This window comes from Convolutriloba macropyga, chromosome 15, assembly GCF_964194025.1.
Source record: "Convolutriloba macropyga chromosome 15, txConMacr16.3, whole genome shotgun sequence".
Taxonomy (NCBI): domain Eukaryota; kingdom Metazoa; phylum Xenacoelomorpha; order Acoela; family Convolutidae; genus Convolutriloba; species Convolutriloba macropyga.
The window spans coordinates 29,769,490-29,789,800 of record NC_134482.1 but is presented as its reverse complement, the minus strand read 5'-3'; the positions used below and the strand labels follow the sequence as shown (position 1 = coordinate 29,789,800).

Below are 20,311 nucleotides of genomic sequence, written 5' to 3'. Positions count from 1 at the left end.
CCCGGGAAAAAGATTAGGGGCTCAGGTTTTACAGGCTTTCACGTTCGATCAGATCGCGCAATACCAAAAATTGGCTTGATCAGATGTTAGTATTACCTCATGTTCAAACCTCATAGAGCCTTTCCGGACCACTCCTTTTAGTCGCACCATAAACCTCTACACGCCCTATGTGAGCAAAGAAAAAAATAACAGCCTGAGAATATCGAATTTCACCTTAGCTGAGTTCTTGGAATATGTGCAGGAGACGTTATTTCCACTCGAATCCAGACACTGGAACTCCTCAATTGTGGCTGGAAAAGTTGGATTGACAGCATCTGTGACATTGAAGGTGGCACTTGTAGTGTCTGCACTGTTCAGCACAATTGAGATAGTCTGGCTGTTCACAACGACAGCTAAAGCAAAAAGAAAAATCCAGATCTGGAAAAATTGGATATGCTCCCCTTTCCTCTGAGATTATTAATAAGGTGGACCAAAGTGCTGAAATCCATGTATGAAAATAAGACATAGATTTCTAGAGCGTCTATGTCTATCTGCATGCATTAGCATAGGATGCAATTCTTTATGCATTAGAATAGCTCCTTGAACGCGATATGCGTTGAGATATGGTATAGTGGGTTCAAAATATGTGGAGAAAAAGCATAATTCCCATATTATAAGATAGGACCATGGATTTCCATGGATTTTTTATGTTGAATACTTATGTTAAGATCAGATAACAGTTATAGCTTTGTGATAAGATTATGAATAGTTTTATACATGTATTAAGATTGGGTAAAGTTGTCTACGTGTATTAAGAATTGGTAAAGCCTATTCATTTTTCAACAGCTGCGGTCTTAAGCCATCCCATTCACATGTTTTGAGGAATTGTCTTGGCTCTTTTGTAAAACCAATCTTTTGGGTATTCAAAACATTTTTTTGCCATAAACAAAAACTTAGTCTCTCTACGGAACGGTAACTGAAATATGACGTTACGGATGACTTATTAATTTTTAGAGAAAATATATTTGTTTTTGGCGATATTTTAAATTGGCTTGAAAATAACTTCGGTAAGATAAGAATTTTATTCCAAATCAGTTTTCGTAGGGCAGATTTGATTACTCGGCAAGTACAACCTATAAATACGATTCCGTCGAATATTGATGTTGGCTTAGGTTTATAAATTATCTGATTATCTAAATTATCTTTTAAGTTTTAGCAGGTTTTCGAAGTTTTCTCTAAGGCGGTCAACTAAGGCTATGTAATCTGTCAGGCTTACAGTTTACTCAGATGGTTTCAATATCAGGCTAGACAATATAGCTCCCCTAGCTGGCTAGTCACTTAGTTTACTAATTGACGGGCGGTTTCAAGTGTAACCATCACTCTAAGTGGGAAGTGTTAAAAACTTACTATACGCTCAATTTTTTCTTCATTCGAGAATGCAGAATAGAAAATGAGATCACAGAAAAAATTTTTCAACATTAAAACTATGGGTTTTACACCTGATAATAAGTTTTTGCGGTTAAAGATATGCATGACCTTGTAACATCTCGTAACGAATTTGAAAAACCGACACAGCATGGTAAATCTTGATATCTTGGTAAGAATGTTTCAAGAAAATTTCTTCAAAGCACTAGAGAAAATCTTGACAAGTTTTGATAACACTTTTCATAATTTTTAATTATTTTTGAAGTTTATCGTCCCAAGAAAAGAAAATTTGTTGTCATTCGTAGCAACAAAATTCTCCATCTCAAAATGCTTTTCATTTCAATAAATAAAAAATTTGATTCAACTTTTTCAGCTTTTTTGCTCTTTTGGGCTAGGATTTGTTAATACTGACTGGAGGAAGTGTGCTGATAAACCTAATATAAATGTACAACTTAACCATTTTTTTAGTTGGGGTCGTTTCGGTTGCAGGCACTGAAAAATTATGTATTCAATAATCAGTTTGATTAGTGTGATTTTATTTTAATTGATGATGTTATTTGTGTACCAACATTTTTTTCGGTTTTTTAGGTTTCTCCACGGGGGGGGGGGGGGGCTTTCTCGGTGGTGGTCCCATATAAGGTGGGTTCTATGTTATGTACATAAAGAGCTAACATCCTCTTCAAATTTCATTAAATGGAAAAAGCGGCTTATTTCTTTGTTAATAAAATAACGGGGTCAGTATTTTCCGATCTTCTCGATAATTCTTACCAATTCTTGATAAACCTTGATAATACTTGTTTAATCTGACAAACCCATGCTAAATCTTACTTTGGCTTCTATTGAATTTTTTACTTGATATCTCATGCCATGTCATGGTTAGTCTTTTTCAAATCTGAGAGACTAACCATAGCTGAGTTCTTGGAATATATGCAGGAGAGGTTATTTCCACTCGAATCCAGACACTGGAACTCCTCAATTGTGGCTGGAAAAGTTGAATTGACAGCATCTGTGACATTGAAGGTGGCACTTGTAGTGTCTGCACTGTTCAGCACAATTGAGATAGTCTGGCTGTTCACAACGACAGATAAAGCAAAAAGAAAAATCCAGATCTGGAAAAATTGGATATGCTCCCCTTTCCTCTGAGATTATTAATAAGGTGGACCAAAGTGCTGAAATCCGTGTATGAAAATAAGACACAGATTTCTGGAGCGTCTATGTCTATCTGCATGCATTAGCATAGGATGCAATTCTTTATGCATTAGAATAGACTTTTAAGCTCCTTGAACGCGATATGCGTTGAGATATGGTATAGTGGGTTCAAAACATGTGGAGAAAAAGCATAATTCCCATATTATAAGATAGGACCATGGATTTCCATGGATTTTTTATATTGAATACTTATGTTAAGATCAGATAACAGTTACAGCTTTGTGATAAGATTATGATTAGTTTTATACATGTATTAAGATTGGGTAAAGTTGTCTACGTGTATTAAGAATTGGTAAAGCCTATTCATTTTTCAACAGCTGCGGTCTTAAGCCATCCCATTCACATGTTTTGAGGAATTGTCTTGGCTCTTTTGTAAAACCAATCTTTTGGGTATTCAAAACATTTTTTTGCCATAAACAAAAACTTAGTCTCTCTACGGAACGGTAACTGAAATATGACGTTACGGATGACTTATTAATTTTTAGAGAAAAGATATTTGTTTTTGGCGATATTTTAAATCGGCTAGAAAATGACTTCGGTAAGATAAGAATTTTATTCCAAATCAGTTTTCGTAGGGCAGATTTGATTACTCGGCAAGTACAACTTATAAATACGATTCCGTCGAAAATTGATGTTGGCTTAGGTTTACAAATTATCTGATTATCTAAATTATCTTTTAAGTTTTAGTAGGTTTTCGAAGTTTTCTCTAAGGCGGTCAACTAAGGCTATGTAAACTGTCAGGCTTACAGTTTACTCAGATGGTTTCAATATCAAGCTATACAATATAGCTCCCCTAGCTGGCTAGTCACTTAGTTTACTAATTGACGGGCGGTTTCAAATGTAACCAACACTCTAAGTGGGAAGTGTTGAAAACTTACTATACGCTCAATATTTTCTTCATTCGAGAATGCAGAATAGAAAATGGGATCACAGAAAACATTTTTCAACATTAAAACTATGGGTTTTACACCTGATAATAAGTTTTTGCGGTTAAAGATATGCATGACCTTGTAACATCTTGTAACAAATTTGAAAAACCGACACAGCATGGTAAATCTTGATATCTTGGTAAGAATGTTTCAAGAAAATTTCTTCAAAGCACTAGAGAAAATCTTGACAAGTTTTGATAACACTTTTCATAATTTTTAATTATTTTTGAAGTTTATCGTCCGAAGAAAAGAAAATTTGTTGTCATTCGTAGCAACAAAATTCTCCATCTCAAAATGCTTTTCATTTCAATAAATAAAAAATTTGATTCAACATTTTCAGCTTTTTTGCTCTTTTGGGCTAGGATTTGTTAATACTGACTGGAGGAAGTGTGCTGATAAACCTAATATAAATGTACAACTTAACCATTTTTTTAGTTGGGGTCATTTAGGTTGCAGGCACTTAAAAATTATGTATTCAATAATCAGTTTGATTAGTGTGATTTTATTTTAATTGATGATGTTATTTGTGTACCAGCATTTTTTTCGGTTTTTTAGGTTTCTCCACGGGGGGGGGGGGGGGCTTTCTCGGTGGTGGTCCCATATAAGGTGTGTTCTATGTTATGTACATAAAGAGCTAACATCCTCTTCAAATTTCATTAAATGGAAAAAGCGGCTTATTTCTTGGTTAATAAAATAACGGGGTCAGTATTTTCCGATCTTCTCGATAATTCTTACCAATTCTTGATAAAACCTTGATAATACTTGTTTAATCTGACAAACCCATGCTAAATCTTACCTTGGCTGCTATTGAATTTTTTACTTGATATCTCATGCCATGTCATGGTTAGTCTTTTTCAAATCTTGTCAAGATCTTGTTTCTTGATGCCCATGTTTCTTGAGGACCATTTAACTTTCTAAATATTTTGATGTATTCTTGCAAATTAACATGATAAGATTTTAGCGTGTGTTTTATAATGGTACTTATTAGGGCTATCAAGTTTTGTTTCACTGGGTTGATTTGTGAGGACAAACTGTCATTGAATTGCTCTAGTTTGCTTGGCCCGATTTAATTTGTTGCCAGACATTTTGAGTAAATCTGGACTTCACAAAAATTTGTTTTTAAAAGGGGCACTGGCTCATACAGAAAATACCTTGGGTTAAAAAAAATTGTATTTGTTTCAATGTTGTAAATTGTCAACTGCAGGAACAAAATCTAGGCTCATATTTGAGGAGAAACGTTGGCACAATATCTATTTATCATAGGATTCTGCTCTGGAGAAGTCTATGAATTGACTGGCGATATATATATATATATATATATATATATATATATATATATATATATATATATATATATATATATATATATGCCATCCGTTGGTCACAAAATTGTTCTCACACAAAAGTGGGATATGAAAAAGGGCAAAATTTCACACACTAAACTATACCTGTCAGCAGAAACTTTATAACAAGGTAGATGGTGATACGGCTTGTCATAGCGTCAGTATATTAGCACAAATTCGGAGATAACTTCTCGGTGAAATCCAATTTAATTATTATTTTGTTTAATGAATTGAAGGTATCTGTACAACGTTAATCAATTACAAAACTGATCTCTGTTCGCATAGGAGATACAATCAAAACGCGCTTTAAATGTTAAAAAGTGTTGCAGAAAACGGTCGAACGGTTTTCATTATAACTCAATATTTTATAACAACTTTCAAACCTGTAACACAGAGCTTCGAAGATAAACGTACGACCGAGCTATCAGGCCAATAATACAAATTTTGTGTGGCGTTTTTCATAGTCTTTAGCATTGAATATTGGCTTTGAATCGATAATCGATAAATCAAATAACCGAAGAAATGAAATTACCAGTCGAATCATCGACGAGCACCTGAGGTGATATATCTGTAAATATAAACTGTAAAAATATATGAAATAAATCTATGTAAACGTAATTGCAACCTTCGAAAATCAATTAATGTTTATTAAAAAGAATGATAACGCCTAAAATTATACATAGTGGTACCAAAAAGCTACTCCAGTAGTACCACTATGGTACTATATTCATGGATAGAAGTTGTAAAAGCGGTTTATCTTCAAGCCAAAATATATATAATCGAAAGGTCTACGATCAAAATTATTACTGGCATAGCTAGTTTGTCGATTTGTCCCACTTTGCGTTGAAAAATGTAAACTTTGTGTGACTGTAAATAAGACAGTCTACCGATAAGGTTTCAATTCAATCTTTTATGTCATAAAGAACGTCAACTAGATGTATACCAACGTATAAGGATTGGTCAGCCGATAGGAACAAGGGGTTTTTACAGCGAACTCTTATTTGCTAACTTCACAGCTGATTCGTTAATACTTTCTCGCTTAACGCTCTCAGAAAACGCGTACACTTATTTACTTAGTTACATCTTCCAGCTCAGAAGAAGATGGTGGGAGAACGGCGACTATTTTCACAAGCGCACAACCGAGCAATCTGATGGACGTCCGCAAGACGAAGGAACCTGCGACGCATTCGGATGCATAACTGAGTTTAGTATTTCGGGAAGTAAGGTAGCAAAAAGGTTGGGCTCTTCAACTATACAAATCAAACCAAGCCACCGGTTTTTAGGTGTTGCTCTGCAGGCGTCTGCCACCTAGAACGTCGGTTTTCATACTCTTTGCTCCAAGGAAACCAAATAGCGTTAGCGTACGAATGTGGTGTAGCATACCGCTTAATATTATCAAAATTTTCAACGGCAATCACTGACGGAATTTCGATTGTTTGCTTACCAAGTAGAAAATGATTAGGTTTTATCGCGCCAAAGTTGGACTGGTCGCCACTTACGGGCATAAACGGGCGAGGGTAAAGTGCGTGTTCCATGAGACAAAACGGAATGTTCAGGACCTCATGGGTTACCGAGGATGATGCAAAGTATTCGCCTAAAATTTCGTACCAGCTTCTCCCAGATGCCATCTTTGTGTGGCACACTCGGCCGGTTGAAACTCCACTAAAGCTTTTGTGGATGGGTTCAGAATTAGTATAGTTATTATTCCATTTTCTGATATTCTGTTGAAGCTCGTTTTGCTCGCCAAAGAAAGTACCTTTTACTGACGGAACAGTTTCATGGACGGAACGATGTCAACATGGACCGCACGAGTTGGTAAACCAGTGAAAAGAAAACTTAACCTCTTCTCAGTAAGACTACTGAGAAAGGATTAAGTTTTCTCTTCACTGGTTTACCAAATCGTGTGGTCTGTGATGACATCGTTCCTTTTATGAAAACGTTTCGTCAAAAAATGGTACTTGTTTGTTTTTGTGAGCAAAAAGGTTTGCAGCAGAATATCATAAAATGGAATCTCTTCTCAGCACAACAAAGTAAAACAGGCCAAAATAAATGAACTCTGATGGGGGAGACTGGTACGCGAATCTCTCCATAGACAGAGCAGCCATGATGGGTTGAACAGTGGAAGCGCGGAACATTGGACACGTAACGCAGTTAGCTCTAAATGAAAACAGTAGATGTTGTAGTTTAGAGTCTACGTAGCGTTCCTGGATTATTGACCGGAGATAATCAGAACCTGATGGTGAAGTCTATATTCCTAAGGAATAAATTAGCAAACTTCTGTCGTGGCTCGCAAAAGATTGGATTATTTAAAATAACGTCACTTTTGACCAACCGCTTGATGTGACCAGCATATTGTTTGATACCATTTGATCCGGCAAAGGCAGAAAATGAAACAATACAACTACTCCACTTGACAAAATTATTATTGCTTTTGTTTCGCAATCAAAAACCTTGAGCGAGATACTGAAGATGATGCTTGGCTCCGTCATGTTGAAAGGTGTCCATTATACTACAATCGGCTTTACGGTAGCATTCGTGTGAGGGTGTCAACCAGAGTGAGTAAGCTGTTATCTGGAGTAGTTTTTGAAAGAAACTGAAGTTATCGATGGGAATCAGTTGTAGGATTATTTTGTAGTTGTCTGTGACCAATGGTAGTTTAGTTTTGTCATTGACTTGGATACTAAACCCAGTTCGTTTTTTTACAACTTTAGTGCTTCGTTCGAAGAGCAAAGGCTCGGTGTTTAAGAACTCAGGACCCTTTACCCAGCTACTCGACTTGAAAATCTCCGCGAACATAATGCGGTTACCGGCGTGTGCCGGGTATCACTTGAAGCAACGTGTTTCCAGTCGTCAAAACTAGTGTGTTCTAGTCTTTTGCATGCAAAAATTTATATACACATAGAGTGGTTCCTTGTAAATTTGAGCCACTGCAAGATGAAAATGTAGGATGAAAATTTTTTTGTCATACACTGTCAGGGCTCCTCTAATATCTCGTTCCGACCGAGCAGCCATTAGAGCAGCGTGAAAATCCAGCTTCGGAGTTTTCTTGAGCTTCTATCCAAATCGAATTTAAGTTCCGTTTTGGAGAACTCCAAGCAGTTCCACAAAGCTCTCAGAAAGTCATCGGCACTCAAAGCTTCCTGTAAACTACCGCCAAACATGTTCCAGATTTTCAAAGGTTCCTGAAAATTAGCTCCTCAATTTAGTTACTTAAGCAATCTTGGTTGGTTTAACACTCCATTTAAGGAGCTTATCATCAGTATGTTTTGGTAACTCATCAGCCTGGCCTTATAATGACATTTATTGATTCATTGATTTTATTGGAGTTACCTCGACTCAAAACTAAAGTGTCAATGCCGAGATCCCGTTTCAACACAAGAACGTGCGAAGATTCTTTCTTCGATAATGTGAGGACCATTGGTTGGGTAGGATGAGGTGACTCACCATTTTGATCAGCCAGATATGATGTAATGCTTACAAACTTCCTTCGATCTATCAAGAGCTCTCTCAAGGGTCTCCATTGAATCCAAGAAACCGTCTTTGTAGAACCTTTCTAGGACGGCGTTTGTTGCTACGCGGTACTGAAGAAAATTTTCGAAAGCCGTGTTTTGTAAAGCAAAGTTAGCGCCAGTGGGAGAGCTTTTAGGCCCGAATAATTGGCGCGTGTATTGGTTCAATACAACTTTTATTATGGTGTGCTCCCCCTAGAAAAAAGACAGCAATATCTGATCGCAATCAGGTAAACCAGCTTGGAGGAACACATTCTCAATATCCTTCGAGACCGCGAATGGATGTTGACGTGACCTCAATAGAACATGGATTAATTTTCGTTGCAAGTCCGTGCCAGGGAGCAAAGATATTTTCACGAACTACCTTGGAACACTGTTGCACCAGTTAGCACCTTAAGCACTGTCCCTTGTAGCTCCGAAGTTTTTACGGGTTGATTTGCCGGGTGACATTCTCCGGCCACAGCCTGCCCATGTGAGCATCAGCAACTTCAATTACAAAACATTTTTCAAGATCTTCATTGATGTTCTCCACGTAAATTTTCTTCAACTTTTGCCCCTACAGAGACACTTTTTGAGACTTAAGCTGTACCAGTGACAAAAAGCAGTTAATAGGGAGCAGATTGTTAACTACAGACCACAACATTGAGACATCGTAAATTTAGCCATTATAAAAGATTGTTGTTGTAAGAATTTTAAGGTCGTGGTCATCTGCTGCAGATCATGAATCAAACTTTGTGTACGCACCGTACGAGTCCCTATCATACCAAGACTTTCCTTGAGAAGCCAGTTCATAATAATATTCGTTTTGCGTTCAAAACACATTGATATAAATAAAAATTCTGACAGACGGGGGTTGCTTGAAACCCAGCATATGGCAGGGAAATGGTGACAGCTGAACACGTTTTGTCGGCTTCAAAGTACTCTAATGGACGGATGGCATTTTAGACACACAGTAACACAGTAACATCTCATTGTTTCCATAGTTGTTTTGCATTGGATTTTAGACGGCTGGATCTGTGTGAATTTCGCGCATAAACATAGCGTTTACGATGTCGGAACACACCTCTACTGTTTCAATTACATAAGGACGTACAATGAGAGTTTCGAAGTCTTCGTCTTTATGAGGCGGCACAGTCAGTTGAACCACTTTTCTCACAATCAGTTCTTCATTTTTATACGGTTGACGGTTAGACATAGTGTAGTACACTGCAAACCGTATCAAAATATGAGACTATCGGACTCTCAGAGTTACTGAAAACCGGATAAAAATATCGACATAGTAAGATCCTTTTAGAGTCTTAAAGTAAAAAGAGCTACGGCTAATTATTTCTGAGCGCAAAGTAGGCTTTTCTACATCCCTAAGAATAACCGAATCCGTAAAACACAGAAGATAAATTTCCATTAATCCGGGGGTAATACAGTATAGCACCGGAGTCAAGTGTATATACATGCTGTATTAAAACTAACAGACTGACTAGAGTCAGTGGAGCATGCGCTTTATATAAGAGAATAGTGTCTTCTTTGTCTCTGATTGGTTGGAACCATATATCCAGTATTTTTACTGCTATAGTAGTATTAGTATCAGCAGAGTTAAAATTCAGTCTGAAGACAGTCTTTGATATCTGTGATAGAAGACGAAATCATTGTGTTGCTTGGTTGCAGTTGACCCGTTCCGAGCTGACGAGTTCTTGCCATCGATTTTGAACTTTTGATGTTCTTGTATGTCGTGGGATTAAGCAGAATTACCCTATAGTTTTGTATAATAATGTTTTAAGGGAGAAATTTCTGCCTGCGTTTCTACATGTACGGAGACTTGTGCACATAGTGAACATGTATATATCAAGCAAACAACCAAAAACACAGCTTTGCCTCGGCCATAATCTTGAATTGCTGAGTCAGGGTATTCTCACAGACATGGCTGATATCTTGATTCTCAGAGCTGATATCTTTATTTGCATACAAAACAACTAGCATTGGACGTTGATGAGGAACTCTGTTGCAGCTCATAAATACCCCTCTGCTGCGTGTTTGCAGCAGATGTTTATGGTCTCGGTCTCCACCTAATCTAATTAATCACTCCTGTCGAATTTGTTTAGGCCAGTTTTAGTTGCTACGGGGTACTGGCCAATATTTTTCAAAGCCGTGCTTTCTGTTGCATAGTTAGCGCGAGTGAGAGAGTCTTTAGGCCGAATATATTACGCGTTTTTTGGTTCATCACAACGATTGCGGTGGTACGCTCTCGCCACAAAAAGGCAGTGATGCCTGGTCGCACTCATAAAAATCAGCTTGGAGGAACACACCCTCGATATTCTTGGAGACGGCGAAAGGATACTGACAAGACTGCAACAGCCGTTGGATTAATTTTTCAAGCATTTTATTTCCAGTGACAATAAATTGGTTCAATGAACTACCTTGGAACACTGCTGCACCCTTTAGTACCTTAACCACTTTGACTGGTTTTTCCGCATTTATTACAGTATGATGTGGTAGGTTACAATCTCTGTCCGTTCACTGTTGACCATGTGATCATCAGCAATTGTAATTACGTAACTTTTTTCAAGAAATTCAATGATGGTGTTCGCCTATTTTGTTGTTAATTTTGCAAGCTTGGTTGGTTCTAAACTTCAATCGAGGAACCCTCCATTTGCATCTTTCGATACCTCGTCATCCGAGTGCTGGCCACTGACATGCCAGATATCCACAAGTGGTGATAGAGCACCGACAGTATATAGTGCTACTTGACGAAAAAAATAAAAGACCTTAGACACCAGGCTCAAGATCAATTGTTGTTTCAATGACTTTGTGACTGTACTGGATTTAACTTTGACTCAAAACTAAAATGTCATTGTTTTGATCCCGTTTCAGCACAAAAACGTGAAAATATTCCCTCTTAGATGAGTTGAGAACCATTTTTTGGGCAGATTTAGTTGACCTATCAGCCAAATTGATCAGCCAGTTATGGTAAAATGTTCACAAAATTCCTTCGATCTTTTGAGAGCTCTCCCAGGGGTCTCCATTGAATCCAAGTAACCGTCCATGTAGAAGTTTCTTAGAACGGTTGTGATTGCTTTGGGGTATAGACTAACTTTATCACGAGTTGTGCGTTTTAATGGATGGTTCGCGGAAGAGATCGAGTGTTTAGCTTTGTATATTCGGCGCATGTATTTTCATAGTACAATTTTCCTAGTACAATTTTATAGTACAATTGTTGCGATCCTCTCGCCACAAGAAAAACGGTGATGTATGGTCAGAGTGAGAGAAACCAACCTGGAGGAAGATACTATCTCCAGACACGTCAAATTGATGTTGGCGGAACCTTACTGACAAATGAATTACGTTTTGGAGCAAGTCAGTTCCATTGGACACATAATTGTGCACAGGAGTAAAGTGAAGTTTTGCTGCAACATTTAGTACCCTACGCACAATACTGGTTTTGTTCGGAATAATAATGGGGTGATGTTGTAGCTTCCACTCTTGATCTACTCCAACAAGCTTGATCTATTCGTAATAAACGAGGGACTCCGTGAATATGTATATAATTATCTAAAAACTTGATAACATTAGAAGCATTCGCTTTATCAAAAATTTCTGCAGAAGGATATTTTGAAATTCTATCAATACATGTTAAAATGTAATTTTCATGATTTTTCTCTTTATCTATGGGTCCTGCAAAATCTATTTGTATTTGTTGATTTGGGACTTTACATGGTTTATGTGCTTGGAATTGTTTTGCAGGGATGGTAGATTTTAAATTTTTACCGATTGCAGTGCAAGATTTGCACTCTATTGCTCGGACCAAAAGGTCGCCATTCATGTATGGCCACCAGCAATGCTGGGCCATACATATCATCCCCCAGCTACCCGGGTGACTGGTATGGAGGTCTTCGACGAGTGCATCCTTAAGGGCGTTTGGTATGGCCACCTTCTCGTCCATGCACACACAACCACTGCTTACATGGAGATCTCGCCAATAGCTGTGTAGACAGGGTTTTAGGGTTTTCAGGCGTTCTTCATCAGAACGGATTATGCAGTCTCTGATTTCTTTTAGTACCGCATCTTTACTCGTGAGAGATGCGATGAGTCCTTTATTGAACACTTTGCCAACCACTTTGTTGAAAGAGAGAACTTGAGGACTATTGGTGAGCGGGGTGCTGATGTTAGAGTGAGATGAGGATTGGTGCGGCGTGTTCGGGGTTGGGTTGTCCGTGAAGGAAACGCAAGGCGAAGTTCGGTTTGATCGAGTTGAGGCTCATTTGCCGTTCATTGATGATACTTGTTGGCTCATCGTTAATGATGTTTTTGAGTTTTCAATTGAATTAATTGAGAAAAGAGAAGACAACTGACTTTCAGACTGAGATTGGGCAAAAAGCAACTTTTAAGTGTTTGCCAATTGGTCACGTGAATTTTTTAAGGTAAGTGACTTTTGAGTTCTAATTAAGGAAGATATTTGAGGCTTATTCTTGATTGACAAGTTAAAGTGGCATAATTCAGTGAATTGTTGCTGATTTTGGTAAGCGTGTGGCGCCTTTCTGGTATTATGTCTCTCACAAAGTGGTATTTGAGGCTCAATTTGCAGTGGTGTATTTAGAGTATTTGTACTATGCGACGCGAGTTTAGAATTAAATGAGTGGTTATTAGTGCGAGTTGCAAATAAGGTATTTGAGGTATGCGAAATATACGGTTGGTTAGTTAAATGGGGATTATGCCCAGTGACTGTTAATTTATTTTGAGTAATTTGTACTTGCGAAGCGAGATCATGATCAGAAAGAATGTAATTGTGGTTATTAGATTTCAGATTATGAAGTTGTTGGGCAGGTGCTAATGGATTTTCAGGTAAATGTACTCGCGAAGCGTATGTACTATTAACTTTTAGACAATTATTGATGTTGGATTTTTGATTAGTTATTTGCTTGGCGAAGGATGCTTTATTTTTAGTTAAGCCTACGCGCGGTGCGTGTTCACTATCTGAATTAATAGTTTTAATAGAAGACTGAGTAGAACGATGCATTCGCAGAGCGAGTGCTAAATTATTATTTGTTAAGCCGACGCGCCCTGCGAAATCACCAACAAAATTGTTAGTTTAAGTTAATGATGATTTTGCACGATGACTTTGCAGTGCGAGTGATAATTATCTTTTGATTGTAATTTTGGCTCAAGGATATTTATGTTTAATATTTGCTCAGTATGTTGCTTGCTAGAATTTTGTACTTCAAATTTATTTTCGTAATAAAATTTTTTAAGTGTAACAGCAGAAATATTGTGTTTTTGTTGGAGTGATTTTGCATCATTGTGTATGCGCGATAACGTCGTAACTAAAAATTCCTCGTCATATTTAGAAATACTTTTTGCTGGTTGATAAGAGTTGCTGGATATATAATCATTGAGTCCCATCTTTGCTCCTGGCAAATGCTCTATTTTAAATTGATAAGGTAAAAGTCTATCAGCCCATCGTGATAAGTGACTGTTATAGCTTTTGTTTGATCTGTGTTCTTTTAAAATTGAAAGAAGTACTCGATGATCAGTTATGATAGAAAATTCTTTACCAAAAAGGTTATTTTTAATATACTCTATAGACCAAACCACTCCAACAAGCTCAAATTCGTTGATACTATAACGTTCTTCGTTACTGTTTAAAAATCTAGATGCGAAAAAAATCGGTTTCCAACCGTTGACTGTCAATTGTTCTAATGCTGCTCCAAGACCAGAGCGAGAGGCATCGCATTTTATACGTGTTTCGAGTTGCGGATTATAATGAATGTTTTCTGTGTGATTCGCGATTCGCGTTTTTATAGCATTAAAATGTTTAATGTGTTCGTCAGTGCAACTATATTTGGTAGATTTACGAAGAAGGGGTCGGAGTGGATGACAAAGTTGGGCTAGGTTTGGGATAAATTTACTAATAAAATGAACTGAACCTAAGAGGAACGTAATTTTTTAAGTGTATTAGGTGGTTATAAGGACAGAATTGCCGAGGTTTTAGTTTCGAGTGGTTATGTTCCTGATTGGGTAATATTATAGCCCAAACAGGAAATTTCTTGCTTCGCAAAATGACATTTTGGAAGATTGATCCTAAGATTATCCGCATCCAGTTTCTTATGGCAATCTAGTACGAGTTTAAAATGATCTTCTTCTGAACCTTTAGTTACAATCAATATGTCGTCTAAAAAACAAAATGTGTTTTTGAGGCCGGTTAACGTATAGTACATCGCCTTCTGAAACTCGGAAGGCATGTCCGTAAGTCCATAAAACCCTGTTTTAAAACGGTACGTGCCTGTCATGTCACCACTCACTATATTAAAGTTACAATGTTTAGCTGTCTTAGGATGAAGATTCAGTTCACTATACGCGTACTTAAGATCTATAGTGGAGAAATAGTTTTTATCCACTGGTTCTGTTTTATAATCTGTTATGATTTGTGATATGGAGTCCATAAGTGTTTCAATATTCGCACTTGATACTTATTTTTATGTATAGATTTATTAAGAATTTTGGAATCCAATGCTAGTTTTATTGTTTGGTCTCTTTTAACTGTAATTACAATAGGCGAAATAAAATATTGATCAGAGCAATTATTAAGTTTTTCTATGTGCCCTTCTTTAAGAAGTTATTTAAATTCACTAATGACTCGGTCTTGTAAATTAATAGGTACTCTTCTACCCTTTTGATGTTTGGGTCGAAAATTTTTGTTAAACTTAGATTTGACAATGTGGATTTTTGATCTGCCAATACGTGAAATAAGTTGAGGAAATTGATCTGCTATGCGAGTTTTCAATGGGCACTGAGTTGTGATTGTGTTGACCATACTACCTTCATTTGAAGTGAGAGTTTGGGTGATTGAAATTTCAAGAGCTTCAAATAAATCTCTGCCAATCAGTGGTTTCAGTCCGTCTTTAACCACCACAAATTCGGCATTCTCAATCCGCCACCCATTACTTTCTATCGGTGCTTGCATCATTTCAATAATACCTATTGGTTCATTAGCAAATGTCTTAAGTTCTTGAGCGGGTGTTGTCGTCAGCCATCGTGCAAGTGTAGAGCTGTTGACCATTTCCGTAGCGAGAGATTCATTCAAAATACTACAGACACTGCCAGAATCAATGAAAAGTCCGACTTGAGTATTACCGATCTGTAAAATGGTATTCTTGGGTTCGATGTGAATTGTGTTGCTAGCAATGCTAGCCACCATATTATCATCTGAACTATCATAGTCAGATGCGCATTGAGGATTGTAATCAGTATTTTGAATTGCATTCACGGACTGGTCAGTTGTAGTTTCCTCAATTGAGTTAACTTTAGCACGAGTGGGCTTAGTTGTGGCAGACTTCGGCTTTCGGCATACTCGTGAGAAGTGAATTTGTAGACAATATTTTTGCACGTCTTGCCTTTCGCAATACATCTATCTTTGTGATTTGTTGACCAAGTCAGACCACAATTACGGCATATTTGATTCGGATGTCGAGTAGAGGTTGAAGTAGTTGGTCGTTGATTTGGTTGGCAAAATGGTCGTTGTGGAAGTATTGCATTGACATGCGATGCGGGTTGTGTATTAGAAATTTGTAGTTGATTTCGTTGTCCGAAATTCATGTTTATGGCGAAGCGTAAGGCTGGGGGCGGTTCAAGAGTTTCTCTAAGTAACTCTCTCTGTATTTTCGGATCTTGCATATTCGCAATAAAATGATATCTGATCAGTGCATCCGCTTGATCTCCAAGGTCACAACTCTCCGACAATTCCTTCAATTTGCCAAGGAAATGCTCGATAGATTCTCCTTTCAACTGTTTGGTCGTGAGAAGCGTGTACCTATCAAAGGTAATGTTACGCTGACGGATGATTGTAGATTCCATGATATTCCAGAGCACTACCGTTGCCAGTGTGTCCAATTTGAGATGCTGGTTTCTGCTACATATGATCCGTCTTCCCGCAGTGCTCAGACTAAGGTATAGCATTGATACAGTTTTTCGGTCTGCCTGTATCCATGGCTTGTCTCCACACATAATTCCTATCTCCATTTGTTTCTGACATCGATTTTCCCAATTCATTTTCAATTGCGCGTTTCTTGCTAAACTTTCTCGTTCCGATTGCGCTGAGGAACCCGTTCTTGTGTTCTCGTAAACTGGTTCTAACGGTAGTTGGACATTTTCGGGTTTTGGTTCAAGCAGAATGTCTAAAGTAATGTTTTCCTTCGCAAAAAGGGCCAACTTTGCTTGCAACCGCCATTTCTCCCATTTCAATGGAGGATCAGCACTCGGTTTTTCCCAGAAAGGTTCAATGCCAAGTGGGTTTCGTTTTTGCGTTGCTGGCTGCGCCATGTCGTACACAATCAGTAATGTGTAGTTGATCTTGAGCTGCAAACCATGTCAGTAATTTTGTTTTGCTTTTTTGTGCGGCGAGTGCACTTAGCACAGTTTATAAATAAATTCGCTTAGCGAATCGCTTGTCAATTACTTGTCTATTTTACTCAGCTAGTAAATACGAATGACAAGAAATAGATTAAATTGAGCAACTGTACTCGAGGTGCAAAACTAAGAGAATGAAAACTGAGTATAAAGTGGGTCCTCAGAAATCACAACAAGCATGAACAATAGTTTTCCCGATGTGGGAATTATGGTAACAGACAAACACGTGACATAATAAGTGAACTAAACTTGACTTTGACACATGCCCCCGGGATTAAGTATGATCAATAAATTAGTACATCGTATAGTTCTACAGCACCAAATAAATGATTATGTACAACAAATACCCTACGCACAATACTGGTTTTGTTCGGATTAATAATTGGGTGATGTTGTAGCTTCCACTCTTTAGCTGACAACTACTTGACCACGTAAACATCAAGAATTGTCGGGTAATTATCTTATTTTTGTGTCCCTTCGATAGCCTGTTTTCTGGAGATTAAGCTGTACCGTTGACAAAAAGGTCATTCAAAAAGAGTGAAAAGAAATGGGTGCCTCTTTTTATCGTCAGTCCACAGCATACCGCCATCGTACCTTTGGCCATCGTGAAAAATTGTTGGCTCAAGTATTTTTAATACCCACGAGTCTAAATAGGAGATAGGAATTTTTTTGTGAACAAATTTTGCAATTATAGCCCATTTAATTTACAACAACTTGACTTTTTTTACGCCGTTTTTTTGAATTTTTTAAAATTTTGTTTCGATACTTGTGATATAACGCCGCGTAGATGCTATTTTTTGATTCAGCCAACTGACAGCAAAGGATTAATTTGGCTGTGACCTAAATTGTTTCAATATAGTACTTTTTCTCTATTCGTTTCCTATTGGCTTCTTGTTGCATATTTTTTTAAATCATATAGTTCAATAGATTAAAATTTCATCGATTGTTTAAAAACACAAGAATTAAAATAATTGGCGTTTTCTTTCAATAGCCTCTTTGTTCATCAGACTTTGACGTTAGAGTTTTGTAATATTTTTATTTTGGTATGATTTGGTTGTTTTTGTGCTTTGGCGAAACTTGAGGCTCTGATTGTTCACTTATCGCTAAATCTCATAATTCGCTACTACTAATTTTTCAACGAGGTTTAGTTAGATATCTAAAAAGTTTTACACTCGTATCTTTTGATTGTCGTTGAATTGAAACAAAGTTTCTTCACTTAACTTGTTACTAGTTTTGCTGGCTTTTAATGTTCTTTAAAATACATTCAAGTATATTTAAAGAGATGACTAAGAAGTTTTAAAAAGTGACTTTTTTAAGAGTAGTAATTGATTTTGTTTGTCTTAAGCATTTTTGCGTCGTATGTGTTTGTAATCGGTTTTTTTCCGAAAACAAATAGGAAATTTAATTTTTGCTTCATCTTTATCGTTTTTCTTTTCATCAGGTTTCTCACTTTTTTAGTACAGTTTTAAATAGAAGCAAAGTTTCTCTCTTTAATATTTCTATTATTAAGGGAGAAAATTTAATTTTGAAACTTGCTTCCTGCTCCAAAAATGGTAGATCGTTACGTTTTGTCCCTATTTGTTTCTTTTGTCTGTTCTCTTATTCAGAGCAATAGCAGGTCTGATCAGATTTGTAATGCAGTCTTAGTTTCTCACAGTTTCGCCTTCTTTTTGCTATATTAATTGTCTAAGATGACACTTATATTCAAAATCTTTTTTGTTTTTTTTAATTTTGACTAGATTTGTTGGTATTTACAGGAATTGCTGTAATTTTTTTTGCTACGTTGCAATTTTCAATTAATGAAAACAATCAAGAAAGTTTTGATATTAAGCTGAGGCTGAGTGTTTCAATATGAGGTTATGCATTTAATAATTTTGCGCTTCGACACTCCAAAAGCTTGGCGATATCTCCATTTTCGTCTTTTTCGTTATTCCTTTTTTTCGGTAACAAAAAAATTGTTTTCGCAGTAAACAGTATGATTTTGTTCAACATAATATAAACATTTGGATATTTTTAACACCAAAATCTTCCGATGAAATTGGAGTTTTCGTTTGACCAAATTTGTTTTCAGGTTCTACGCACGTTCAGTTTTTTCGGAAACTTTGCTAAATATCAAAAACCGAACGAAATGTAAATATGTTAAAAAGGTAAGTACGTTAATACTTTTTCTTCAGATTTATTTCCAAATCTGTGTTTGTATCTTTTTTCAATCAGTTGTCTTCCAGGATTTTAGTTGCGACATTCAAATCGCGCCCCAAGAGGTCAGAGCACTTCTTTGTTGCTGAAATCTAATTTTGGGTGCTGAATGTTGACATCGCTTGTGATAGATGCTGAATGAGCTTTTGGCAAATTCCTTTCTAAATTTTCGATCAGGTTTACTTCGCGCATTTACTAAATTTTGAGAGTGCAAAATCTAATTTAATTAAAAAAGGAGTTAAGCAAGCTGGTTAGTAGCAAGGCTTTCTTGAAAGACAATAGTGTTTGAAGTCAGCTTGGACAATTCTATGGATGTTGAAATCATTATTCTATCTCTTTTTTTGAAAAAAAAATATGTCCACTTTACAGAATCGTTTTTTGTCTGTTCGAGAATTTGTATTAATTTTGATTTCTGTTTCAACTGAAAGTGACATGTGTCACTCAGTTCATTTTTTTCTGTTCTAGTAAACATAGCCGACTAAAGTAGGAAGAATTGCTCTCGAATAACTACTATGAGCTCTAATCTATTGCAGCCTGCTTCAATGGGGAGGATGGTCAACTATAAATGCTAACGGGGTTATAGATGACGTCATTAGAGCTTATTATGTACCACTATAATCGCTTATGAAATTTTAAGAGAAAAAATGGCACCATAATTGGTGCACTTTTCAATTGACTATTATTAATGAACTGCCGACACTTGAGTTCAGCTGCTAACACTCTTGAGTTAGAGAGAAATTTAGATCACGCAAAACGAAGAAGTCAAAACGAAGGAAAAATCACTTGAAAAAACAAATCCGTCAAGCAAAAATTTTGCGTAAAAAGATCGACACGTTTACAATTATTGTTTCAAACTTCGTTCGAGAGCAACTAAAAAACAAATAGCTAAGCTGCTGTTGGCTTTACTGGTATATATTTCTATCCAAACCTAAGAACACTTGTAATCTTAATTTACAAAACAAGATCTGCCCTTTTTACTTTCATTTTTTCCTATCTCTGTTTGATTTGGAAGAAAATTAAGCTAAGAATGTGAATGAGCGGGGGGTCGGAACATCATGCACAAACGCACATTACCGAGCCTCCTTTTTCAGTTTTTTTTAGGCTAGACTCCATGGCACTGATTCATGTCTCGTACTGATTTAATAATATGAGCGTTTTAAGGATTGTTAAGTTAATGATTGCTCATTGTATAGCTCACTCAGATTCTTTTCAAGAACTGAATTCGTTTTTGCCATAAGAGATGATTATTGAAGAGATTTTCACTTGGAAACAATCTATTCTTATATTATTCAATTGTTCCATTCTTATTATTCTACTTATTTTATTC

The 20,311-nt window shown here is 36.8% G+C and overlaps 2 protein-coding genes across 2 annotated transcripts in view; both read right to left on the bottom strand.

Moving 5' to 3' along the window:
• The window catches only part of LOC142353904 (uncharacterized), a 57,766-nt gene extending 52,458 nt beyond the window's left edge, over positions 1–5,308 (bottom strand). The window contains exons 1-2 of the mRNA XM_075406133.1: positions 4,991–5,308; positions 214–392 (exon numbers count right to left, since the gene is read on the bottom strand). Coding sequence (XP_075262248.1) covers positions 214–392; positions 4,991–5,039 — 228 coding nt within the window. The 5' untranslated portion in view covers positions 5,040–5,308. The remainder of the gene's footprint in view (positions 1–213; positions 393–4,990) is intronic.
• The window catches only part of LOC142354240 (integrin beta-3-like), a 402,746-nt gene that overhangs the window by 322,902 nt on the left and 59,533 nt on the right, over positions 1–20,311 (bottom strand). The gene's annotated exons all lie outside the window — the stretch shown is intronic.